The sequence below is a fragment of the Triplophysa rosa genome, linkage group LG7, assembly GCF_024868665.1.
Source record: "Triplophysa rosa linkage group LG7, Trosa_1v2, whole genome shotgun sequence".
NCBI classification, from domain to species: Eukaryota; Metazoa; Chordata; class Actinopteri; order Cypriniformes; family Nemacheilidae; genus Triplophysa; species Triplophysa rosa.
In genome coordinates, this window is record NC_079896.1 from 6,398,038 (window position 1) to 6,425,809 (window position 27,772).

The 27,772-nt window shown below is 37.9% G+C and overlaps 1 protein-coding gene across 1 annotated transcript; it reads left to right on the forward strand.

Moving 5' to 3' along the window:
* The first annotated feature begins 219 nt into the window (after positions 1 to 219).
* frmd4ba (FERM domain containing 4Ba) lies at positions 220 to 27,518 on the forward strand. The gene is given in 24 exon segments (XM_057338143.1): positions 220 to 480; positions 4,415 to 4,480; positions 4,599 to 4,693; positions 5,031 to 5,123; positions 5,272 to 5,356; positions 6,742 to 6,798; positions 7,117 to 7,139; positions 10,696 to 10,779; positions 11,706 to 11,771; positions 12,217 to 12,274; positions 12,579 to 12,665; positions 18,877 to 18,953; positions 19,620 to 19,758; positions 19,852 to 19,993; positions 20,075 to 20,208; positions 20,293 to 20,409; positions 20,504 to 20,732; positions 20,922 to 20,969; positions 21,071 to 21,203; positions 21,782 to 21,946; positions 22,070 to 22,749; positions 23,566 to 23,689; positions 24,049 to 24,246; positions 26,161 to 27,518. Coding segments are annotated over 23 exon segments (3,060 nt in total). The 5' UTR covers positions 220 to 318; the 3' UTR covers positions 24,245 to 24,246; positions 26,161 to 27,518.
* The last annotated feature ends 254 nt before the right edge of the window (positions 27,519 to 27,772 follow it).

The window sequence follows — 27,772 nt, forward strand, 5'->3', positions numbered from 1 at the left end:
GATTTGCGTAAAAAAGTGTGCGATTGTGTTCTCGCAGGCTTCTGTCAATGAGTGTGTACTCATTGTGCATCGCTAAGAATGAGTATGTGTGTCATTGTGTGTGTTACGTGGCCCCAGTAGGCTCGTCTCTGACTTCGTATTGTTTGTGGCCTGCCCTCTCTCTATGCGTTTCTCCAAGGGGGAAAGTCTTGGACGGAAGCCTACACAGAAAGCCTGAAACCCAGCCGGTGGCATACCGACCCTGGCTCTTCCAGGCTCCAGTGTAGTTACATCAGCTCCAGAGGGAACGCAGCTTCCTAGTGTGCCAGACAAACAGGCATGGCGCTGAGCATGTTTTGTGGCATAGAGGATCTCCTGGCCTCTGGGAGTCAGTTTGTGTGGAGTTTGACTGAACAGGTGTTGAGAAGATGCTACAGTGATGGGCTTGTGCCCTGTAGGAGATTCCTGCAAGCATGGTGCCATCTGGGAGATGTCTATGAGGTATGAGAAAAAAAAGATGATATTTCTAAGTTGATAGTTAGAGTTTCGAAATGGTTTGGTCTTTGAATTTGTTGTCGCTGGAGATTGTCTATATTTTTGAGTTGTTGATGATATGCGAGTTGACTTTGTACAGTATACCACAAACAACATATCTTTTTTAGAGACAGATCTCAAGTATCTTTATCATGGTAAATGTAATAGAAAAATACAATGTAAAATGTGTTTTAAATACATTTTTAAACTATTTTTGTACTTGTACTGTGTGAGCAAGTCTGTTGATTTTAAATCGAATTATATGTTTTTTCATAGCACCATCTGCTCTTTTCATTTAATACATATGGACGCTTCACTGTTGACTGAGGATGTTGTTTCTTATCTTATTGTTGCGAGTGCTGTGGTCTGTCTGCTGCCATTGTGTCTAATGAATGCTATTCTAGAAACCTTAACGTGGATTCAGTCATTCATGACATCTAATATATAATATATGCTGCCTAAACACAGGTGTTGTTTTTTGAAAAGTTAAAGACCCTGTGAAACCAAAATGAAAGTTTTTTTTCTTTTATTAAAAATGAGTGAGCCTTAAGGACGTCAATAAACTGATATGCTATTAAGCGCTAACAAAATTTGCATTTAGGAGATAAAACGGTTTAAAACTGACAGTCTGGCACGTGCGCTCAAACAAGTATAGAAATTACGTGACATCACGCTACACTTCAGCCTCCATTTCAAAGTTCTTATCCAATCAAATCCACTTTAGAATCTGAAGAGTCCCACCCCCTTCACTAGCAGAGCTGCTGAAGCTGCGCCTTATATCAGCCATTTATTATGTCATACATGGTGAATGACGCATAATGCACTAGATGGGAGATTGATCCAGAGGGGTTGATCCAGACAGTGTAGTAGACATTAACATTTAAGTCTTAATTTCGAGTCAGTGTCACGCGAGTGGTTGCACGTGAGATAGCACAGAGCATGATAGCGCGTTAGTACACAACATTTACACAGACAGACATATAAATTCTGTGCGGAAAAAATTCAGATGATGCTGCGTTTTTAAGAAATCCTGTTTCAATTCAGACTCGTAAAACTGAATACATAATAAAACAAGAAAGAAAATGTTTGTCATGAAAATTTTTGTTTGCTATATTTCTCTTAATTAACTCATTAGAAAGTTTTTATTGAGAGTGACTTAACAGTCGAGTGATATTTATATATCCAGACAGATCTTCTCTCCAGATGTTTGCTCAATAATGTGTAGCAGTTTGGAACGGGTACTGTAGGTCTGAGTCATTATATCCTTTTGTTTTTCTTGTGACTTGTACAACGGATTTGTGTAGTTTTGTAGATCAGTGTTTTTTTTGCCCCCCCCAAATAAAGACTTAGAATCTTCGAATGAACTTTAGAATCTTGAGAGTTTTAAATAAACCGAAAAAATATTCAGTTATACAATTCTGTAGCATCGATTGGTGTTCTTATTTTTCTGATGTTTGATTGCATAAAATTTATGATAAAATGCCACAAAATCTGTGATCCATCTTGAGGCCCCCAGTTTGAGAACCACTGTTGTAGAGTATGTTTTTATAGCAATGACGAATCAAAGTGAATAAAATGTAAGATGAGTTTTTTTATGTCATATGAAGTGTTTTTGGCAAATAGACAAGTTTAGAGATGTTTTTGATGGTTTAAGTGGTATTTGTTAATTGTGGAAGTCTGTCTGAGTACTTATAGGACCATGTGTTTGTGTTGGGGAGGGAGTGTAGGGCTTTGTTTGAACTCACGGTGAATGACCCATATGTCAAAAGCATTACACGTCACATGACCCTTTCTTTTTGCATGGTCACTCATTGCCTGACCCCAGCCTCTATGAACACACACAAACAGATAAAATGCATGTACTTATCATTATTTTAGGTTAGTTACATTTTCCTTTCCTAAATTAAGTGTAAACCATGTAAAATATTCATTGCAAAATTCTGTATTTAAAAAAAAATCTATTGTTTGGTACATAACATGATTTGACTGGCTGTTCAGACAGACTGACATAACGTCCATTTGGTGGCTGGCACAGTGATGACCTTATAGTCTGCAACTACACAAACAAGAGAGCGCTCAGCATGAGTAAATCTATAACAAGCAAGCAGATAACATATAAGTGGAGGATTGTTTTGGGGGGTCAGTGAAGGGGTTTTGGGTGGGGGGAATGCAGAAAGTCTTATGGGGGCAGGGATGTGATGCCGCATTAAGCTTATATAATGCTGAGTCGGGTACAAAGAGCTTTCAAGAACATTGCTGTTGGCAAGGTAAAGCTCAACCTGAAGCTATGAGGCTTTCTGCTTTGCTAGTGGGGCAGATTTTCCTAATGTTTGGTAATTGGTGTTGCTGCCTATGGTATTGATCTAATCAAAATGAAAAGGTTGACTCCCAAATTTGACGTTCAGATGATGTTGTTGAATAGTTCCTCTATTAAAGAACTAAATTGAAACTAGTACCAATAAGTTTTGTAAGTAAATGTATGTTTTGTTGTCTGAAATAACAATAAAACTTTTTATAAAGTAACTGTTGTTCTCTAAAGGGATTACTAAAGTGACTAATTCAGGCTTAGACTGTGTACTTAACAAGTGCCGTAATTCTTTTACAGTAAGATGGCTTTAATGTGGGTACCTATTTTTATAGGGACTAACCAATTTATGTTATTGTTATTTATTTATAAATTATTCTATTGTTTTAGCATTTCAATTACATTTTTAATGCTTTCTGCTCTTTATAAAGAACACAAGTATTAAATCATAAACCCACTAAACAGATATAGAGGTCACTTTAAACTGGTTAATTTACATGAGAGTGGTTCATTATGTTATCAGTGCATTACGCTGGTGAATGTGGTGAGGGGAGATAAGTTGGTTCTTATTAATCAAGCAAAATTTATGCGCGGTCTGTGTTTTTTCTTCAAGCTTGAATTATTTTTTTTAAGTTATGATGAAGCTAATTGTGTATATTATTAATGTTGTAATTAATTCAAAGCCATATGAAAGTTAATAAGATGTGGGCAGATTGATTACATGCATATATGGTAATATTATCATAATAAAGCTTAGCTTTTAAAAATAAAAAGCAGATTCACATTGCCATGATTCACTCAGATTTTATTAAATTCTATTACGGTTCAGTCTTTTAAATACAAGGTCCTCAGTTACGCAGCTGTGCAGCCATTGTGTAAGAAAACATGATGTAAACCTAGAAAAATAAATATAAGCATTCTAGCAGACTTCTCATAGTGAAGAGAACAATGTCTTCTTACAAGTTCAGGTTTACAAGAGTTCAAATCGGTTTAAGCCTCGTTGTGGTTGTATAAGTCTCTCTCTCTCCCTCATTCTCTCTCTCTCTCTGTCTATCTCCAAGAGCATGCCAAGAAAAGCTAGGGCGATGACAAGATTTTAAAACATTAAAAGTGGGAACTTATATTTTGATGTGTTTGGCATATTGTAATATATGGATAATTTTTTATCATAAATACAAGTGTTTGTTACAACATAAAGGTGAATAAATAATGACAGATTTAGGGGTTAAATGTTGCCATTACAATATGTAGAAATGAATGTTAATAACTTTATCATTTAGATTTTTTTTACTTGTGTGTAGCTGAGACTACACAGAGATCAATCTTCCCAATGAGACAATCCAATTGATTTACTCCGAATAAGAGGACACACTCCCCTCACATTAGATTAGTGTTTATAAAACCATAGAAGGTTATGGCTGATGTGTACATTTCTCAAGATGTAATTTAATATCATAGACATACTGTACATACACATACAGTATATTCAATAATCATATATAACATGTTCTACTTATTACAGCATTTACTGCAGTGGTAAGATGTGTAGACAGTGAATATATTTAGACTAATGTGATGCATGTCTGACTTTGCCAGATGACGGAGGGCCGGCTGTGCCAGGTGCTTCTGCTGGATGACAGGCAGTTGGAACTGCTGGTTCAGGTAAAGCTATCATTACCACCACATTAAACCATAAAGTTATAAAGTAATGAATGAGTGGATTCGAGATCAAATAAAATAAATATTTTATTTATAATAACAGCTATTTTCTCCATCACAGCCAAAACTTTTGTCCCGTGATCTCTTGGACCTGGTTTCATCCCATTTCAACTTGAAGGAGAAAGAATATTTTGGAATCTCCTTCACTGATGAGAGGTAAGTTGATAAAAATGATTTATTGTCAAATTTATGAAATGACATTGCTGCAGATGAGCATTTTAGTTGCCACTACAGTGTCACTGGAAAGATGAGTCTTGGCAGTCATTTACATAATTAGATTCGTTGATGCCCTAGAACAGTACAATTGTGTCAAATGCCCTTAGCACCTGGTGATGTGACAAATGAGGAAACAAAAAGCAATTTTACACTATACTTCTGAAGTTCTGACTAAAGTGGTGACTGTACCACCATTAATGTTGTAGATGCTTTGCTACTATTTCATTTTGACTCAAGTATTGAATTTGTATTTCAATTAGTTATCTTTTTTCATAAGGGGTCAGACAAAATGGCTACAACTGGACCGCAGAGTGCTGGACCATGACTTTTCCAAAAAGACTGGACCAGTTGATCTCAAATTCCAAGTCAGGTATGTTCAGAGATTGTATTATTGTCTATGCAAATTTATCCAGTAGGGGGCACCACCGGCACAGTATGAGTCAAACTGCATCATTCAGAAACATGGTTTTTAGTCTAGTAAAATTGGGTACATGATCTTATTGTTGTGTTTTCTGTAGGTTTTACATCGAGAGTGTTGCATATTTGAAAGATGCCGTCACTGTCGAACTGTTTTTCCGGAATGCTAAGATATCTGTATACAATGTAAGTGGTCTAAGTTTAAAATATCATGGCACATGTTTAATGAATTAAGAGTTTTAAGTTGTTCTCGTTTTAAGAAATAGTATACAACAACTTTCCCTTGAATTTTTTGAGTGTTTTTTTCAAGTCCTTCAAAGAGCATGGCAGGTGGCCGCCATTAGGGTGTTTTTTTTATTATGGGCATTTACACATGGCAGCCCTGGCACAGCAGGTTTACAGGATGCCCTTTAGCCTCTTTTAAACTAAAATGGTTGCATTAAACCACCAAGGCTAATTCATCCTAACACATTTGACAGAGATGACTGGGGCTGTGACATATTTCCTTGTTCTGTGGCACTCACATGATTCAGGGAAAATGTTTTTTGATGCTGTAATGACAAAGATAAAAAGTTTTTTATCTTTTTAAGTTTTTTTTTTACATAAGACATGGCATCACCAGAGTTAGGAAATATTTTTTACTATCAGAATCAGAAAGAGATTTATTGCCAAGTATGTTTGCACATACAAGGAATTTGTTTTGGTGACAGGAGCATCCAGAACACAGAAACAGCAACAACAGTACACAGAGACCTTAACACAATAGAATACAGTACACAATGATTTAAATAAGGGCCTATGGGTATAAAATGGGTATGCATTATCTTTAAAGTTATGTATTATCTAAGCTTATGTATTATCTATTACATGATCTTTCCTGTAATAGCAGAAAATAAAAGTCCAGATCATTTTATACAAGATAATATCTGCAAGATTGCTGTTCATTATAAATTCATTGTAAGATTAAGCAGTGTGATCTGAGTACCCGCATGGCGTTGTATATGGCGTGATGATGGGTTTGAGGGATTTTCTACGTTGCGGCACAGCGACCCCATGTTAACTCGTTAAACATGTACTCTTTCAACTGTCTTAGAGCTGCAAACTTTAATAACATTACCCCTGCGCATTAGAGAAAAGAAAACGACCCATTCGTATTTATAAACATCGTGTATTCGCTTCGTGAGACATCAGAGTAACTTCTTTTTTGCTTTCTTTTGATGCAAGTTGAAACACGAGCGCTGAACCTGCTCCTAGACTGTACCACTTCGTTCTGGGGGTGATTCAAGTGACTTGTCGCAAAGATTGCGAATATGTTTATGGATGTGTTGTTTAATGCGCTAAAGTCGTTTATTAACGTTTGTTAATGTCATAAGATACAGTGAACGTATGGGAGATCGAGTGTTTTCATTTCTAAAGTTACCCTTTGTTGTACACATGGTATCGTCCTAAGAACCTGTGTGTGTGGAAACTAGTCGGGTAAATTGTTTTGATAACGTTACAGTGTGTGTGCTCGAAGGAGATGAGCGAAGTTGTAATTTTTCTTGTATGCTTTTCCTTTCAAAAATCTACAGGGAAACCTTGAGGTGGAGAGTGAGACTGTTTTTAAGTTAGCAGCATACACAGTGCAGGTGAGTGAGTAACGTTATTTTGAATTGCTTGCGTTACGTTTGACAGGCTCCCCGCGAGCTGTTTTCATAAGCGATTTGAATCCGAACTGATTTAAAGCGGTTTTACATATAAATGCGTTTCAATGCTGTTCCGTCGTTGCATATTTGTGTTTGTGCACACAAGGAATTGTATATTGTAAGTAAATGTGTAAATATTAGATTTTACCGGAGTGCATGTCGAATATAAAGTTTGCAGACGTGTGACAAACCTCTTCAGAGTTGTTAAGCTTCTTACAGCATTGAACTGATTCACCAACACAACACTTGTCTTTTCTTTAGGAGGCAAACGGAGACTACACAAGGTAAGAAAAATGTTTAACGTTGGTAGTTTTGTTGCTTTTAAGTTTCAATTTTTTTTATTTAGACTTAGAAATATATTAAAAAGGGCACGGTTGAACTTTCAGTGGCATCAGAAATTTGTTGGACTTTGTAAGACACGCGTAAGTTACAGTGTATTAATGTTTTTTGTGCCTTTTCGTAGATAATAACATCAAAACCAAAGGGAAATTTGATTTGACATGTTTTTCTAGCATTACTAGTTCCTGTTCTCAGAGTTATCCCTAATAAAGTGAATTTAAAAAATTTTTTTTTGCAAGGGTTACATTCTGTAGATTTAATATTCGTTCATAACTCAAACTTTATTTAGATGTTCTTGTTAAGTTGTCAAGTCAGACATGAGACGTTCAAAATTCAAATTTCAGAGTATTGGCAATGGCATTGTCGGAGATCCCTAATATTTATTATTAAATTATAGAACCCTGATATTGGAACACTGCAATAGGGCTAATGTAAAACTACAGAGACAGGCAGATTGGTGTTTTTGGGAGTCTTTTCAAGTGAATGTTTAGGCTTGTGTTTAAATGTTTTGTTATAAAGCCTGGCCTGATTGATCATTTACAAGGGGTACAATTAATGAAAGTGAGCATAACTGTCAGTCGTGTAAATAAATCTGATATATGCATCCATGTTTAGATATAACAAAGCAATGGGTTCTTTGGACTTATACCTTAAAAGGGATTGTGCCCTGTGCATTTTGTGAAATCCATTCCATTTGTTTCTTTTTGCGTTAAATTGTTTAGAAATGTTTACTTTGTGAGCACAGTGTTACAGTGACCTTACAGGTTGGCCCATGTCTTGGTTCTGCTTTTATAAATATTCAGCCAGTTTGTATGTCATGCTTAGCTCAGCTGTAGAGACATTCATGTACACAATGTTAACATGGGCTGGTCTTGCAGCAGCGAATGGGAATACAGACAAATGATCTGTTGACAACAACAAATTAAAAGAATGACTTGGTCAGAAAGGGTTAAACCTTTGTTCTGTTCATTCTTTCTCAGTAGTCTTGTGGTTCATTATTGGAGTGCAAAGCTTGTGCACTGTTAAGCAGAGTACAACGGTGTATCCCTCTTTTACTCTGAAAATATTTTCCATGTAACAACTGCTATTGTTTAGGTTGTATTGGGGAACTTGTTAAAGACCCCACGGCTCTTTTCCTAGTAGAGAAAACTTTAAACAGTACATTTTAAGTTTGCTAAAAGTGTATTTTGTCAACTTTTAGTAGGATTATTCTAACATATAAATGGCCTCAAAGCCAAACATGGACTACAGTTCTAATTTTGCTTTGACAGTTTTTTGACAAAAATTTATTTACTGAGTTGTGGTTATTTTTAGTAGTATAAACGTTCAAAAAGATGCTTAGGTTGTGTTGCCTTCATGTGAATTTGCTGTCTGTTTGCACTTTTATCTAACAGGCACAATCTTAATTTTTTGGTAGGAGGTCTGATTAGGTCATGGAACTTAGTTAACTTTTGTAGCTGATAGTCTATTCCTTTTGTTGTTTGCTGGCATATTATTAAGCGGTGTGTTTAAGTGGTTCTTGTAGCAGCATATCAGTACTGATAGCACCCTCTTATAAGTTAAGTGTGTTTAGGATCAAGCAAACCCTCAGACCTGTCTCTTTCTGTTTTTTTGTTATTCCCATGTGCACGCAGGCTTGCAGATCTCGTAAAGTTGGAGCTGTAACATTTGGGCTGATCTGGAGGCCCAGGGCTCCAAGTTTATGTAGGAAGTTAGGAAGACCCCCGCGTCTTTCCGTATAAACCTACTCCTCTCAGAGTGTAAAGCGCAAGGGAGTGGAGACATCTCTCGTTGGCAGACGATATAGGGTGTCAAGCAGGATGCTGATGTCATCTGTCTGTAGTTTATGTCAAGGGTAACCAGGCGTGGGTCTAAACTCACATATGTACATGTTCTGTAGAGATAAAGTGGAAAAGTTTGTGTCATTTAATAAAATAATCCTTTTATGAAATTGTATTATGATGGTTTTTGATCTCGTAATATCCTGTTTGATTCACTTTGTGAGAAAATGACTAATCTGATAATACTGTAAGCAAAGTCATGTAAACTCAGGTGGTACAGAATGCCTCATCAGACATTTTGCTCTCTAGTGGTCACCTTTGTTTCAAGGACATTGACATCAAATGACCCATTTCCCACCAGTTTTCATTCAATGAGGGCAGTTGAAAATAGCTGACACATGAGTAACTCATCCATGCGTTGCTTATGCTGGGTTAAGCGTTTACCCACCCACTATTTGATAGTACAGACGGTATAATGAATTCCAGATTGCTGACAGTGCATTTCGGTCTCATGGTGCCAACTTACTGTATTTTACCACATCATCAACCCAGCCTGCTAGATTTATAGCATCAAACTTATAAATCGCTGAGCCGCAAAAGTAATAGCTTGGAAAGGTAATTTTGCAGTGACGTCAAGCAAGGTATTAATGGTCTGATGACTAGAGAGGTCGGCGCTTCAATTTAAACGTGTTGTCAATTCTGTACCCGGCTTCCTTTGTTTTCAATTCATTTTCAAAGTATTCTGACTCAGATGTTGTGTTTTTATAGCACTCCAAACATTGGATTAGTTTTGAGTCTTTGTTTTCTTAGTAATTGCTTCCTGTAAAAAAAATATCGCCCACTTCACCCTTAACACGGGTTTGAAAAGAGCTGTTCAAAGGTTTCTAAATCAGATCAGATGTTTGGAAACCCACGACATAAGGGTTTTCTAGGACATGGCTTTATAGTTTTGAATCCAGGTGTTGTGTCTTTTCTACCATCGTGTTGGTGCCAGACAGAAATGTTCTTGTTTTGTGTAGCTTTTGTTCTAGTTTAAATGTATAATGTAAGAGTATTTTGCTACACCTGTATAGGCTCATAGGCGGTCTTACCATGGGCTTTGATATAAAGTATAGTACACTTGTTTTTTAGATAAAAAGTATTTAGCATAAATAATACAGCATCACTAACTGTAATCTGTAACCTTACATGGGAGATCTCGGTACATCTGTTTATAATGTAGGCTCAATTTGAATCCATTTTTTGTGGTTATAGAATAATGATTAAATGCAGTTGTTTTATTTAAACAATCAGTGATTTAAAATGTTAATTCTGATGGTTTATTTAATAATTTTGATGCTTGTTTACAATATGAGAACCACTTTATCTAAACACAAATTCCATTAAGAGGCTAAAGATAAAAGCATCATGCTCCCTAAACATCAAAAAAGTACTTGAACATTACTTCATCTGTGTCATCACTTATCACCGCGGTGTACTACTTCAAAAGAATGACATATGCACTCCTCAGACAAATATTATCACTTAAATCACACAATTTGTGACCTAACAAGCCTGCTTTCAGATATTCCCAAATGACACCACTACAATACTATTGTTATATTGCAAGTAAATAATATTCTTTGTGTACTGTTATTAATTATGTCTAAGGTAGGCTATTAAGTCTCATTAATAAGTCTATTAATTTAAGTATCATAATGTTTTGTTTTCTAACTGTTAGTGATGAAAGCGCAAGAACGGACATCAAGAAGCTTCCAGTTTTCCCCACCACAGTTTTAAAGGAGCATCCATCATTAGCCTTCTGGTAAGACTTGGAATTCACATCCACAGTTAAACCAAGTGTGAAAACAGTCTAGAACCTGATACTTTAACCACAAAAGAAAACAGCTCTGATGTGTTGATGTCTTAACATTTTTCAGTGTCTAAAACTTACAAAAAACACAAATATTCCTGTCTAGGGTGTGTACTTGGACGGTCAAAGCTGCAAGTGTTGGTGCTGATTTGTAGTGTGTAGTGTGCTTAGCTTGCAAACTGCAGTCAGTGTGTTTCTAACCAGCCTTGTTAATTAATTTGCCTGTTAATTTAACCTGCCTTGTAGCTTCTGTAACTCCTAACATGGTTGATGTCTACATCCTTAACAGGGATTGATGTGGCAGCTTTAATCGATGAGTGTGAAGAGCAGACAGATTGAAATCACAGAACAGCCAGTGATCACTGAAGTGTGTGTGTGTGTGTGTGTGCGTGCGTGCGTGCGTGCGTGCGTGCGTGCGTGCGTGCGTGCGTGCGTGTGCGTGTGTATGAGTATGCAGTGAAACAGCTGTGCATCAGCGCAAGTGTGTGAGAGACAGCTGTGCAAGTGAACACAGACGCAGCTGTGTGTGTGCGTGCTATTGGGAGTGTAAAGCAGATTTTTGTTAGCATATGAAAACATGGATAGTTTTCACGATTCTTTTTGTGTATTATTGAACATGAATGGAAACTTAAAATATGTGTGTTTACATGGAACCGGATTAGGAGAACCGCCACAAACTGTGTGTATGTGATTCACAGGACAGCCAGACAGATGGCATTTCACACATGGGTGCACCTGGCATAATATCTGACTAGTTTAATAGTTCGACCAGCCACGTCATTTAAACGGCACATTCACATCTTGGTCTCGTGCACAATCGCTGTTTGTTTCGCTCGTGTGGGTGGTAACCATTCTCTCTCTTTGTTTCATCTCTCTAGTGAAGATAAAGTAATCCAGCATCATAAAAAGCTAAAAGGACTGAGTCGTGGACAGGCCATCATACGGTAAGCTCACTAATAATTTATATGCCTGATTTATAGAGAACTAAAACAAAGAAACTTAACAGAAGAAACTGCAAGTCTGAGCTTGTTGCCTTTCTTCAGATAATTGCAGAGTTTGCTTATGCAAGGGAGAAGCTGCTTAGTTAATTAAACCACATTAATTGTAAAGTGACTGCCAAGCCTAACAACACTGTCCTAATTTATTGTTAGCTCATTGAGATGAGACAAGGTCAGTTCTGTCAACCTGATTTGTGTCCCTGTATTGAAATATTGACCGTGCGCCACAGTGAAAGCACAGAGAGAAATCGATTGTGGGAATACCATCAGTAACACATTAAGAGATTTACCATTTACTAGGTGTAAAGGTTCCCCATCCTTGTTTTTGTGTGAAACACTTGCTTATTTAACCTTGTGTTATTATTTAATGACATCTGTAACTTATCAACAGGTATCTTACATTAGTTGAATCCTTACCTGCGTATGGAGTTCATTACTACAAAGTGAAGGTATGTGTTTTTTTATTATTTTAGGCAACTGGAAACATTTCAGGCAGTAAATGTAAATGATACTGTATATCTTAATGCTGTCTTAAATAGTGGGATCTTGATTTGTAGTTGGTGAAATAATTAACAATAGTAAAATATGTGCAGTGTAATTATAATTGTGCTTAGCTAGCTCACTAAAAATGTCTGCCGAGATCAAACAGGTTGTACCCATTTGATCTTTCTGTTTTACTGCTGTTGCGAGACATAAGTGGCAATTACCACTGCAATTACTTTTCTTTTCAAAACAATTCCTTATTTTTTGCAGGATAAGCAAGGCTTACCATGGTGGTTGGGTATTAGCTACAAAGGCATCGGCCAGTACGACCTGCAAGACAAGCTCAAGCCACGCAAGGTTTGCTTTTTGTTATTTAGCACAGGCTAAAGGGATAGTTCACCTAAAAAATTGCTGAACACAAAAAAATATATTTGTAAGAATGTTAGTAACCAAAGAGCACTATTGACTACTATAGTAGGAAAAAAATCTACTATGGTAGTCAATGGTGCCCCAAAACATTTCCCACATTCTTTATAATATCTTCTTTTGTGTTATACATAATAAAGAAATGTATACTGGTTTGGAACAACTTGAGTAAGTGATGACAGAATAAAAATGTTTGCGTCAACTATCGCTTTCAGAGCCTTTCTTAAGCTCTGAAAGCTCTGAAAGCGAAAGTTGCCATTTATACTAGGTTTGAACTCAACACATTTAGGAACATGTTTATCTGACATGGTCACCCAAAAATGAAAATTCTGTTATCATTTACTCACCCTTATTTAATTTCATACTTGTATAAATTAAAAGAAAGATATTTGGAAGAATGTTAGCAATTTTCAGTTCTGAGACATCATTGACTACCATAGTAGGAAAAAATAAATGGCAGTCAAAGGTGCCCCAGAACTGTTTGTTTTCCTAAATTCTTCAAAATATCTCATGTTGTGTCCAACAGAACAATAAATATACACTCATTTATTTCTACTATGGTAGTGGATGATGTCTTAGAACTGAAAATTGCTAACATTCTTCCAAATATCTTTCTTTGTGTTCATCAGAACCAAGAAATGTATACAGTACAGGTTTAAAACAACCTGGGGCTGAGTAAATGATAACAGAATTTTCATTTTTGGGTGAACTGTCCCTTTTAATAGCACAATAATAAAATTGTGGCACATGTACCAAACGCTGAGCCGCACCTCTGACATCTGAGTCTGATTAGGACGAATTTGTGTTGTTTGGAAAAGCAGATTATATGGTCAGTGAAACGGTGGAATCTCAGTCTTGTAATATGCCTGCAAAATTTTCTACATTTTAAATTAAGTTCCCATTTTTAGACGCTTCTCGCATCACCCTATCCTATTGAGAGCTCAGAAACCATTGCTCTTTTTATTGCAAAGAGATTCCATACCTCACTCCATCCACACTCATTACAGCAGTTGTTAATTGGCATTCATTACTTCAGTTCTCTGTAGGATGCAGCTGGGTGTGTATGTTCAGCCCTATTCCAGAGTGTTAATGGGCATGTCCCATTCTGTAACCCGGTTGCACGGCTGCTATGAACACAAGCCCCTCCCTGTGCAGGGTGTAATTATGGAGCTTCATGGGGAGCTGGGATGGTCGCAGGGGCTGGAGCATTGCCAACAATCTGATGTCTGAAGGGGGACTGGATCCTTTGGCGGTGCCCCAATCAGCTCTTCCCCTGGCAATGCTAAGAAGGTCCATGGGAGGTTTAGTGTAAACGGTGCTCTTTTTCCCCTTTTTTTCCCCTAGCAGGCAAATAAAGTGGTTTCATTTACAAGGAATTATGTCAGATGGTTACACCAAGGTACTTGGATTATTTGCTAGATATTCATACCTTAGTTTTTATAATCCTTAGAGAAATGTACTGTGGGGGGGTATGGGACAGTAATGGTTTTAGATGGCATTACCGTGGTGCATTAATGTATGCTTTTGTGCTGAAATTATTTATTGGTACTTTCAAAAACACCATTGTAGAACCAAAGTGAGTTAGGACTTTCTTGTAAGTGATCATACTACAAGCGTAGTGAACAGCACAGTATTCCACAATATTCTCTATAAGTGTACCTTAAAAATACATTGGTTTACCATGGTACATGTCCAAATCCCATGGTTTACCATAGTACCATGTTGCTAATAAATCTAGTCATTTTCTTCTATCCTCTCTTTTGTTTATTGTTTGTCTTCCCACTCCCACCCGATTTTTTTAAAGTACACTACAGTAGCTCCTGTCAGAATGCAACCCATCATCTTGCCAGTATTGATTGTGCTTCCTGCCAAGGAGGGTAGTCTCTTTGTGCACCCACCCCCCAATTTTCTTCCAGTACGCCAATCTCATTATGCAGATCTGGCCATCATTGTGCATTTCTCTCAGCCCAGACAATTGATCAAGCAATAAAACACAATTAGCTTAGCAGGGGGGCTTTAGAAGAGAGCGAGGGGTCTTGCGGCTTTAACTCTTCCACAGGCGGGAGCCATTGGGGTGGGTCTTGAATTAGATGCTTTCAAAACTTTTCATCCAAACTTTCCCGGGCTCTGAAGTGCTGCCCGTGAAAGTGATGAATGAAGTGTTTTTTCTTGATTTTTGTCTGTTTCTAAAACCATTTTACCATCCAATATCATATAATTGCATTTAGAGGGATTTTATTGCTTGAAACTGCTAAAGACCTTTGCAACTTTATAGCTTTTTTCCCAGCAATTACCTACAACAGCCTGGCTTTGTGGCAGGGAAGAGTGCACAGACAAGCACCCGTTCAATTTTTTTCTTTTCAAAAATTGTGTTTTTCATATTTTGAATATTAAGTACCTCCATTGGGTTTATGTGTTTCTGCATGTCTTTATGTGTGAAAGAGCTTTGTGTAAAAATATAGACAAAACTTTTTTTAGACATGATGACTGTTGTGTCTGGGCAATCTTCAAATGTGGTCATGACAAGTCATATGAAGAACAGAGATAATCTAAGTCCATTCAGGCAGTAAGCTATGCTTATTTTGTCTCATTTAGATACTATAACTTTATCTCTTTGAGTCTTTGAAGAGAGTAGCACTTCACACCTGTGCACATTTACATCTCATTACAGTTTCAATGTGTGTATTGGTGGTGTCTCATGTGGCCTTTCTTTATGTTTCTAAAAATAATGTTCAGGGTTCCCACGGGTCATGGAATATCATGGAATTTTCCAGACATTGAAAGTCATGAAATTTTATATATTTTCTGTCGAAGTCATGGAATATCGGGAATTTTTTTGTTACTTCAAATTTTTTATTTGTACTTAAAAAGTTTCCATTTTTCAAAATGTAAATTTTCTCCACTGTATTTTTTTATCATGTTTTTTTCACATTTTTGCGTATTGTTATGGTTATCTTCAGCGCCATTTTATTCCCTTCCCGTTTTCACCTGGCAATCACTTAAAAATGGAAAAAATGGAATTTGAACTTAAAAAGTTTCCATTTTTCAAAATGTAAATTTTCTCCACTGTATTTTTTTATCGTGTTTTTTTCACATTTTTGTGTATTGTTATGGTTATCTTCAGCGCCATTTTATTCCCTTCCCGTTTTCACCTGGCAATCACTTAAGTCAAATGCAGTAACCTGTAGCACTTAACTAAGGCAAAATGCCAGGAAAATGTACATTTCAAAACGACCACTTCAAAGACTGGGTTTCATTCAGGTCATGGAACTTCAACTTTTTAGCCAGGAAAAGTCAGGGAATTTGACATTTGGCTTGGAGTGGGAACCCTGAATGTTGCTTTTTTTAATCATTTGATTTACACTTAAAGCCTCGCTTTACTTGAGTCTCTTGGTTTTTTTAGTTTAAATGTTTTGGTTTTGCTCTGTAGTTTATTTTAACACAAGTGCAGTTTCAACTACCGCATTTGGTAAACAATAGAATGCTTTTAATTTTGAGGACTTGTGAAGTGAGAGTGAGTTTCGTAAACCTGAGCTATGTGTGCACACTCAAGTCATGGTAATTGTGTTTCTGGAGCCCAACGGTAGGGCATTTCGCTGGCACTTTCAAGTCATGGGTTTAATTCTCAGAGAATGCATGGACCCAATGAATGAATATTCTTTACTTTTGGAAAAAGTTTCTGCTACACAATATGTAAATGTCATTCCTCAAATCATGTGAAAACAGTAACTTGGCTTATGCAGACGGTATTTGAGTCATGCAGGTTAGTAAACGTCCCAAACGCTGACTGTGTGAACGTGGCCCATATGCTTTAAAGTGCCAGTGACACATCTTGGTTGAGGGTGTGTCTGTGTTCTTGACATATTTTTGCCATGCTTCATCACAATCCCAGTGACATATGAAAGGATTTAAGGCGTGTTTAATTATAAAATACTTTCACACATGCAGCGTGTGCATGTGCCAGTCTTTAGGTGTGTTAACGGTACAAGTATCGATACTGGTGCTAAAAATCTCTAATGATGCTGATTGGTGTCTCAGATAGTTCAGTTATTTTAGCATCAGCGTTTCTTTCAAATGCTTGTTGTGCAGGTTTTGGGACTTTACATTAAAACTATTAGACCGCCAAATGGTAACTTATTCTTTTTATTTATTCATTCATTTGGTCTTTATTGTATTTGTTAATCAGCAGTTCTGAGATGTCTTTCTGTCTTTATCAGATGCAGACAGGTAGAGGTGTTAAAGATTGTTCCCATTGTCTTTCCATCTGCACGAACTCCATTTTCCTCTTATCTGTTATTTAATTGACTTGGGCTAAAAGAATTATGCTGAATAGCTTGTCTCGGCTTTGTAGTTATTGTATTGTCTGACAATACTTTATCTCACCCTGTTGTGTTTGGGGCTTGTTTTAAATTGGCTGATTTTGCACTTAAGATTTTGGTGTCATTGTTATTCTGTAATTAAATAAGTGTAAAGGAAGAAAATACTCCATGCTATGGTTAATGTAAAAGAACCATACTACATTTACATTTTACATTTACACATTTGGCAGACGCTTTTATCCAAAGCTTTTATCTGACTACGGAGGTTTGTCATGTTTCCAGATAGACAGCGAGTAATTATTTGTTGTTGGATCTATCGGTCATTCAAACATTGTGAGAGAGGCAGGGTATTTTTACCAGGAGGTGAAGAGTGCCATGGTCAAAGATTAATGATTACATGAAACTATTAGATTCCTCACATATTTGTCCTGGGAAGCGTAAGGAAGCCGTTGATGATGTGTTATGACCAATGGGTGGTGGATTACGATTCACATCACAAAGATGCAACACCGGGACACGGATTAATGAGTAGCTAGGGTGTGCGTAATGATAAATGCACCTAGTCCTCTCCCAAGTCTAAACGAGAGGAATGCCGTTCTATGTATGTGTATTTCAGAGAGGGTGAACCTGTTTGACTGGTTCCTCAGGGAGAGGAAGCGAGTATCAGAGTAGGAGGGAGGCGGAGGTAGCAAAAGTTTTAGCTGGTAGAATGGAAAGAGTTTCAGGAAGATGTTGCCGTAATCGGCGAGACTGATGAGGAGAGAAGCGAGTACTCGAAGAGAAGTTGTCTGACTCGAAGTGCGTGTGATGTCAAGGGATGGGGGAGTAAAGGGGCGGAGCTAACACGCCTGAAACTCTTGCAACACCTTTCGGTCGCTTCGAAAGCACACAAGAGAGAGTATTGTTCAAGGAAGCTGCTGCTGGGAAACTTTAGAACAGGATTGTGCTGGACATATCCAAATACCCAGGGCTTCTTTTGAACTGGTAAGGTCGTGTTTATTTATTTAGAGTAGATTATATTGTTTCATGTCAATTTTGTTGTTTAAATGTAAGTGTCAGGAATGCATTACCGATGTTTTAATCTGCTTTTGATAGTCAAATCCGCGATATATGATTTTCATGCTCTGATTGTTCAGATCCTGTACAGGCGGTCATGTTACTCAAAGACTCGTTCATGCTGTACCTGGTGGGGAACGTTTATTAACATTCCTGGTTAATCCTCACCCCCACACACTGATAGTAGCTGGATATTGTACTTTCCCTGTCGGAGTCGGAGTGAGCGGTGACTGAGCTCAGGGGAAAAGCTCTTTGAAAGAAAAGTTCTCATGAATGGCTGATCTCTCAGCAGCAGATGTTGTGCAAGGCTTTAAACACAAACCTGTTCTCCGTGCACTTCCTTTAGGGCAAATTTGATATTATAGTCCCTCGTTCAGTGGACGCTTGTATTCTGTGGTGGTTCTATTGTATGGGCGACTGTTTCATTGGTTTTATACCGGCTTCCAGCGAAATATATCAGATTCTATAGTTTATAGTCTAGTAGGGCATTAATAATATAATTTTCCCTCTGTGTTTGTTTTTGTTATATATATATATATATATATATAAATGCTCAAATAGGATGTAGATGTTTTGGATTGGTAAATCTCATAAAAAATATTTGGGAAATGTATGTATTTGTATACGTGTATTTATTCATGTTTTGTATGAATAAAATATATAAAAAATGAGAGATTTCCATAACAAATACGGACATTTTGATGCATTTCCTTTTACTGTGTTCCTGGTATAGTTCCTGTTTAAACCCGTGTTCTTTCTCTTTGTAGCTCTTTCTGTGGAAGCAGCTTGAGAACTTGTATTTCCGTGAGAAGAAATTTGCCGTAGAGGTCAACGACCCTAAAAGGTTAGAAGATAAGATCATTAAACATCAAGTCCAATGCTTGACGTATCTTACGTGCATCATAAACCTCCATGAGATTCTCGCTTCACACATACTTGCTTGTGCACATTTTCTTGGTGTGTTTAATGCTGCAGAAATTCAGCATCATTTCTGCATCACTCACACTACAGTAAACATGTATATGTTTATTATAGTGATGCAATTTCTCTTGTTGTAGCTGCTGTGTTTCCGTCACTTAAATGTAACAGTGAGCCAGAGTCATTTACTCTGCAGTGGAGTAGTAATGCCGGTGGGTTTGCTCTGTAAACAAAAATGATGTCATCTCGGTTCTTGTGTACCAACCTGCCATATTGTCAATTAGTGCCATATGTTGTAACAATGTTTTGTCAGGTAACCTAAAAACTGTTTTATATGACTATTATATTAAATAATATTAATAAATCATCCTGACTACATATTATACTAATGAAAGTCATTTTTTATGGCTCAGGTTAGGTAGAAATTGTGTCTTTAGGTAATAACTCTATGTTTTTACTTTCTACAAAGCAATAGAGGTGTTTGTAAACAAATGAAAATAGAATTAACATAGCTGTTGATCTCAATCTTATTAGATATGTTAAGAATATTTGTAAACTATACAAATTGACCTCAGCATGTGTTCATGTACAGAAGGACAGCCTCTAGACGCACATTTGGTCAGTCTGGTCAGGTCATCCACACGTGGTATGCCAGCCACTCTTTGATCAAAACCATCTGGGTGATGGCAATAAGCCAACACCAGTTCTATCTGGACCGCAAACAGAGTAAAGTGAGTATGCAGTAGTAGCATCGGTAATGTGAATTACTCTTTGAAGTCGTCGAGATAATGTTATAAATTTGTACCTGTTGTTTTACCCTCAAGGCTAAAATAACCACAGCAAGAAGTTTGGGTGACATTGCCATGGATCTGACAGAGACCAGAGCCCCGAGGAACAGTAAGCTGGTCAGCATGGAAAGTAAAGACAAACTCATCATGGCCAGCAATGGAAGCTTGGGCTCCTCAAGTAAGAGAGTCTATCTTCACTTTTATCAATGACAAGCCTAATGTACTCTGAAGTCATCTAAACTTTTTTGCTTGCATTCAGATTCTGCAGACAATGAGGTGAATGAGGAGCAGAAGAAAGAAAAGATTGCAGAACTTAAGAATAAACAAAAGAAACTGGAGGATCTTCTAGCGCAAAAGTTGGATGAGCTGAAGAAAGTCTGCCTTCGAGAAGCGGTTAGTGGTTTTGTCACTTTCCTTAGACTCTTTAAAGTGTATCTTAAACAAACAATGAAAAAATAATGTATCTTTTTTGATCAGGAGTTGACCGGTACGTTACCTAAAGAGTATCCCCTGGTGTAAGGAGAGAAGCCCCCCGCCGTTCGAAAGCGCATGGGAACCGAATTCAAACTAGATGACCTTTTCCCTTATGATGCTGTAGGTTGCACTTACAGTATCTCAAACATTTACAATAAGAGACGCTTAATATTGTAGACTTCCTTGTTTGCTGATATGAACTTTGTCCTTGCAGGACCCAAGCTTAAGAAACCTGGAGGGCCGCTTTGCTCTTCAGAAGAAGATTGTGGAGGCAGCACAAAAACTCGCTTATGAAAATGAACTCTGTAAAACTGTGAGGAAAAAGAGGAGGAGAAACCTTTTGGATGCTACGAAAAAGCTCCAAGTGATCGAGAATGAGATTAATGCTTACAGAGTGAAGATTGGCAAGGAGCCCACACAAAGAGCTTCGGTCATCATTGCTGGTGAGTATCTGTTTTAATAATTGTTAGAGCACATAAATGTAGAAAGTGTTATTTTTTTATTTAACAGGCTAATATTGGAAGATTTCACTTTCAGTAATAAGATTAGAGAGGCTGTGTTGTGAATAAATAGTCATGTTAAGGCACAACATATAAAATTGCACACGGAAGTAAAATCTCTCGTTTTTGTAGATAATGTGAGCCTTGACAACCTTTCTGACTGCTTGACTTTGGATGATGGTGAGTATTGATGATATTTAATGCCTGGTATAAAGACTGTCCCACTTAATGCTGCAAGCTTGACTAGGTTTATCCCCTCTTAACCATAACTTTTCTCTTAGATGAGCCATCGCATAGATCACGTTCCCGTTCAGTGCAGTATTCGCCACGTCCCAACTCGACAAACTCCTTTCCTGCGCAATACCATTCAGATCGCATTAATCCCATCAATGACGACAACCAGGACTACAGCGGGTGAGAAGCTCATTTATAAACATACATTAGTACTTCTTCTTCCTATTCTCTGCCCCCGGCTGCTGTTTACCTTTGTGCCAGTCGAGCTAGTAGAGACCTGCGAGTAAGAAATCAGCTCTGCATTCCTGCCTTCCCCGGCCTCTCCTTCCTTCACAATCTGCTCTTATCAGCACAAACACTCACAGTGTTAAAAATAGTGCCCCAGGAATAAGCGTGTCACTGCTTGACTGCGTAAAAACTCCGGCAATAATAGCAGAGTGGGTGGAACGGGCATATACACACAGGAAAACTGCTCTGGAAAATTTCACAGGGACAACAGTGCAATTTTAGAACGAGCCACTGATGGAGAAGTTCAACGGGGGCGGACTGTTGGAATCGGTCCGCGCAATGAATTGTAATATAGTCGACGTACACTATTGTTATTTGATCATTTGTTCTTCAAAAGCATTAACTAGTAGGCTTTAAGATGGTAAACGGGTGGCATTATGAGAAAAGCCTTTTTCTTTTCTTTGTGCGCGATAAGAACTCCACCCATAAAGGACGTTTTTTCTAATGCATTGTTCTTATCTGTGTTTTAGATTAAATCATGACGAAGTCCAAGAATCTTTGGGCTATGTACATGGAGATACCTTATCGACACACAGCAGCCCCTACCATCAACCCTCACGTCAACCCCATGACTCCCGGAGCATGCCCCCCACCCCGCAGCTTCCCCGCAATGCCTACAGCAGTATCCAGCTCAGGTACAGTAAGCTAGAAAGCCCCCTTGCTTGCATGACCTTGAAAATGTCATATATACGTCGAATAAGTTAATATGTTAAGTTAATACTGTTTACATTGTTTATTTTACTGTTCTCTGCATGCAGCACTCATTTTCGGCAGCGCAGCGGCAGTCTGGAATCTCAGTCACAGTTCCTTACGGAGAGCGAGCCACCCGAGCCAGTCTACCCGGGCTCTCCTCGCCGTAGCAACAGTACCGAAATCCTCGACGACGGCTCCTCCTACACCAGCCAGTCCAGCGTGGAGTACAGTGTACCCGGCTATCATTCCCGCGCCCAAAATCGCCACCGACGGAGGCAAGGCAATATTTACGCCAACACGGGCAGCATGCCCAATCTAGCCCAACCTCGGCATCAACCAAGCACTATGGCCTATTACATTACCGGATACCCACACTACATGGACCCTGAAATGTACCCAAAAGAACCGTACATGTACGAGACTGAGATGGAGGGACACTATAATGTTAACGCCTCCTACCACAGACACGAGCCCCAAGGGATCTACGGTCAGGATGAGATGGACGGTATGGCACACAACGTGTATGCCACATTAAGGCCATCAAGGAACCGTCCACCATCTAGGAACGATAATGTTGCCAAGAGCATGCCAAGGGCTGAAGTGGTGGAACACTTGAGGGGTTGGTATAACCGACAACACAGACAACAGGGGTATGATACGTGCAGATACCCCCAGCAAAACCTCGGCTATAGGACCATATCACCTGGTTACGTACGCAGTGACAGTATGGCTTCCTACTCAACAGGTGAGAAGAATGTTTAAAATGGCTCTGGTTGTTTTTAACATCTTCATGTTAGAAATTACATTTAAATGTCCAGGTCGTAGTTTACATGAGAATTGAAAGAAAATATATTTTGCAATTAGGACTGTCAAACGATTAATCGTGATTAATCGCATCCAGAATAAAAGTTTGTGTTTACATAATATGTCTGTGTACTGTAATACTGTTAATCTTGTATTTATAAACACATACATGTATACATATTTAGCAAATATTTACATGTATTTATTTATATTTAGGAGTAATTTAAGTTATATATGGATGTTTATTAAGTTTTATATTTTGCATGTGTATATGCATGTGTGTGTGTTTTTCTAAATATATAATTAATATGCACAATACACAGGCATATATAATGTAAACAAACTTTTATTCTGGATGCGATTAATTGTTTAACAGCCCTATTTGCCAGTATTCTTTGTGTTGCCGTAATAATGTTTTTTTGACTATGTAATTATAACTATTTTAATTCTTTTTGTGTATTGTTGCAAATTGCAATGTTTGCGTAATTTTTTGTAATGCAAATTTAAAACTGTATCTTAAACTTTTTTGTAGTGTATCACTTTCGCCATTACAATAGTGTCACATGCAAAAAAATAGAGCGTTCCTAAAATGTGAAAATCTTTCTGCAAAATATAATTTATTTTTATTAATTTTATGTAAAATACGACTCTGGTATTTAGACTCTTGTCTATATAGCTGTAATTCACTTTAATATGATAAACAGTAATGTTTTCTAGGTTCACCATTCATTTCCTTTTATCTTTATTTTATTGCCAGTGAGTTCAGGGAATTGGAACGGTCGAGCGGTCATGGGAATGCCTCATGAGTATGAAATGCCTCATACACACCATCAGTCTTACGGCTATGCCACTGTCCATCACGGTCACTCCTTACACAGCAGGTACAACTCTTCTGTGTTCCATCTTTGGTAATTATCCCATTAGCCTATACCAGAACTCTTATGTAGAGTTAATCATCACCATCAAAATGCCATGCCAAGAGCCGACGCATAATAATCCCTCACACCCACAACACCTGAGTAGCCACATAGCAACACACAGAAACAGCCTTTCACTCTTCATCAAATGCATATTAATGCCCCTGCAACCACTTTTTTAAGTGTGATCTAGTTCATTAATGTACATGTATGTAAAATAGTACAGAATCTAGCTGAGATATTGCTAACAATCTGCCTGACGTTTTGCACCTGGTACCTGCTCTCACGCATTTTTCTCCCTATGACCGTTCTTTTCCTCACAGACGCGAACGTGCTTGGCACTACCCTGCCAGCCCTCCGTACTATCCTCCTCATTACTCCCAAGCTTGCTTTTCCTCCCTTCCTCCTCCTCCTTCCTCTTGCTATCAGATGAAGCAGACCGGCTTGTCCCCGCCTCAAACCGGTGGTGCAAAACTCGAAAGGGTTAATAAAGCTTCGTTTGCTAAGTGTAGCCCCTGATAGTAAGTAGAGCGCCAGCGTGTGGGCTTGATCTGTCTGTACTCTGCGTGATTTGTTTTGTCGACGTCCAAGGGCGTCTGGCTTGTGTGTTGCAAAAAGTTTGGCTTTCGACTGCATGGCTTTCTTTGTGAACTTGCCTGTGTTCTGCAAACAAACGTTTAAGGTAGTAGTTCACCTGTAAATGACAATTCTGTTGTTTACTCATCCTCATGTTGCTCCAGCGCTCTCACAAAGAGAGAGAACATAATAAACATATTACGGATTTGCCGAGCAGGCTGTCATTCACAGAAACCCATCCACCATGACTTTTAAATGTCATTCAATTCAAACACGACACATCAAGACGTATCTATGACGAAATGTGACAAAAAACGAGTGACGTTTTGTCATGGAGTGTTTGAATTGAATGCAAGCATGAGATTTAGGGGCCAAAAATTGTGCAACTTTTGGAGCTCACTATCTTTTATCTTTGTTCCGCGGAGAAAAGTCAGTCATACAGGTTTGGAATAACATGAGGGCGAGTAAAAGATTGTAATTTTTGGGTGAGCAAACCCCCATCAAAAAACATCTGAGGTAGTCAACGCTGTCTGGCTGTGCGACAGACACGCACAAGCACTCATTATCAGTTTTATCTGACTGCTTACCCTTCCTCCCAAAGCAGCCCTGACCCCCATCTGCTGCCTCTGCCTCCTGACCCTCTTTTGGACACATTCCCACCCGAGTTCGGGTGGATGACTCCGGGCAGGAGAAGCCCGTTGCCAGTGGCTTTAGAAGTGCCTGGTGCCGTTGGCAGCGATTATGGCCAGGAATACTTTTTGTAGTCATAACTAATGGCACAGACAGCACATAAAGTGGTGAGATGTGTATATATGAACCCACAATGACTCTTAAAGGCGAATCACTCAGGGGTTGCAAATCTTTCTTGAGCACTAAGGCTGCCGTGTTTTCCAGTGCACGTTCTGCTGCATAAATCTACTCATGGGTGGTGGTGTGGTTGTGTGTCTTTTTTAAGTGGTTCTAAGGGAAAGCATGTGACTCATGCACTGTGTTTTTGATTGCTGCGTGTATGACTAGCATATGTGTTTTTGTACGGTCTGCTAACACTGCGATGTTTTGACTTACAGATTCTGTCCAGCAAACACATTTATTAATCAAAAATATTCATTTTATTGACTGCCACATAAGGAAACAAAGCTAGTTTCTTGACCAGATGTACTGAATCCCTCGGCACAAAGTGAAAAAATGCTGCAAAACTAGCTTTACAAGACCTGCAAACCATTGCCTTTGACTGGGTTTTGAGTATATCTGGTGCTTAAAGCTGCAATCCTTAACGTTGGTTAGTTAATTGCATTAAAAAAAATCAATGTTCAAAATTGTCTCCTCGCTTTACTTGGATTCGCAGCGGTAAGCTTATAAATGAGATAAATAATTGTCATTTTCGCTGTAGGGTATGAATTTGCAGAAAATGTCAGCTTGACGTCATTTCAGGAGGAGTACGTAGAGACTGCAATTTTATGTTTTAAACAGAGATGGTGATAAGGAGTCAAGTTATGGATTGCAGTTTTTATATCTATATTGTGTAAACAGTTTCATAAACTTGGGTTTAAAATATTAGTCTTTGTCCTTTCGTGTTTTTCCTGTTAAATGCCCTCATGTTGCATTTAATGTAGGAATACAAAAGGTTATTTCATCCAAAATGACAAAAAAGCAACTACAAGTATCATAAACGTAGTCGCTACAGTCTGTGCGCCATGTTTCAAGACTGCTAACGTCACGCAAACGCTTGATGGATACAGCAGGAACTTCTTTTATTACACTATTATGATGCTTTTATATCATTTTGGAGCTGGAATCACTTAAAGAAAATCAGCTTTTGTAAAAATAAAATGTTTTATTCATTTGTTCTCTATTTGCAGATCGTACATGGACATAACCCAACACGATTCATACACGAGCAGTCCAATTGACAGCAGTTTCGACTCTGAAGACCAGCAGAAACTTTATTGGCACACAGACTCAAAACCGGGAACAATAGTGTAGAGAGCGAGTGGAAAAAATTCTCACGGACTCTCATGTGCCTTGCTCTCAAAGATGAAATACACCAGCCTAAACAGGAATGTAACCAGACAAGAGCCTTTAAGCATGTGCATGGTTGATCCTGCTGGGTGACTTTAAAAAAGGGCAATGCCTTTTCTTTGAGAACGGACTTTCGGAGAGTGACAGCACTTGGGCGTTAAGACTGAACTGTACTTGGACGAAGCTGCTTTGGAAACTTGGGGTGGAACTTTTAATCCTGTATTGTACAGCAGGTCGAACGGAGTGGTTGTGTTTTCAGCCACTGTGTACAGACTAATCTCATAACACTCATGTGACTTTGAAGGATACTGCAAACATTACAATTACAGCAGACACAAGCAAACAATAATATGAAGGATTGAGCCCGGACAAATTTATTTTGTGCTAAGCTTCACCAAAATACCTTTCAGTGCTTTTTCACACTCTTTCATATGCTGATCTAATCTTTTCTTAAGAAATTTTTTACTTCGTCTTCTGTTTTGTTTGAACCAAAAGTATGTGGAATGTGACTGTGCAGGAAAAGCCTTTGTATTCAGTATTTTCTCACACTAAAGTCTCACTTTAAGTGCATTTACAGTACACGTGTCTTTGCCACTTGTACACCGGTGCATCAACCAGTAACACTGTTTTTGATTCGTGTGCAACTGATACTTGGACCAATCACAAGCAGTATTACTGAGCTTGTTTTTGCACATACCAAGTAGTTGTCGGTCATGCCTGGGGTCAGCGTTTTTCTTTGCGTGAGCCAGTGCAAGTTTTATATTTTTACTAATTCTGCCAAAACAGAAAGTGAATCTTTGCAGAAAGAACTATTTTTGGCTAAAGTGGCGGATGTAATGAGATGGCAATTGTTCTCATACATTCATTAACAGACTGCCAGGTAGAGTACAAGTAATTCTGGGCATTTATAACTGCACTTTTGAACTCTAATGAATTTTGCTCAACTCTTAAGATTGGAACTATGATGTAGTGCACAGCTTTTTTCTTTTTTCCAACAGAGAATGTAAATGTATTTGTAAATAATGTAAAAAGTTTGTTACATTTTTTGACCTTTTAGAAAGATTTGTTTTTATCATTTGGAAAAATTTGTTTTGAAAACATAATATATAGTTTGGATTTGTCAAGCTGGTTCTTAGAAAATTCTCTACAAAAATGTAATGGGAATTAAAAAATACAAAAATCCATTGTCTTGTTTTTCAACATTTTAATCCTTATTTGAACAGGAATGATTTTATATACTGCTTGTATAGATTTTAAAATCTTTTTATAACTTCTTAAATAATAATATGCACGAAGAAGTGATTTCAACCGTGTGCAGCTAGGATGACATAAGAAAACAACATAACATAATCTTGGTGACAGTCATTCAGTAAACAACGGGGCCAGTTATTAAAATTAATATTTTTTAATTTATAATTGTTTTAGCACTTGCATCCAAAAAAGTGATTTTGC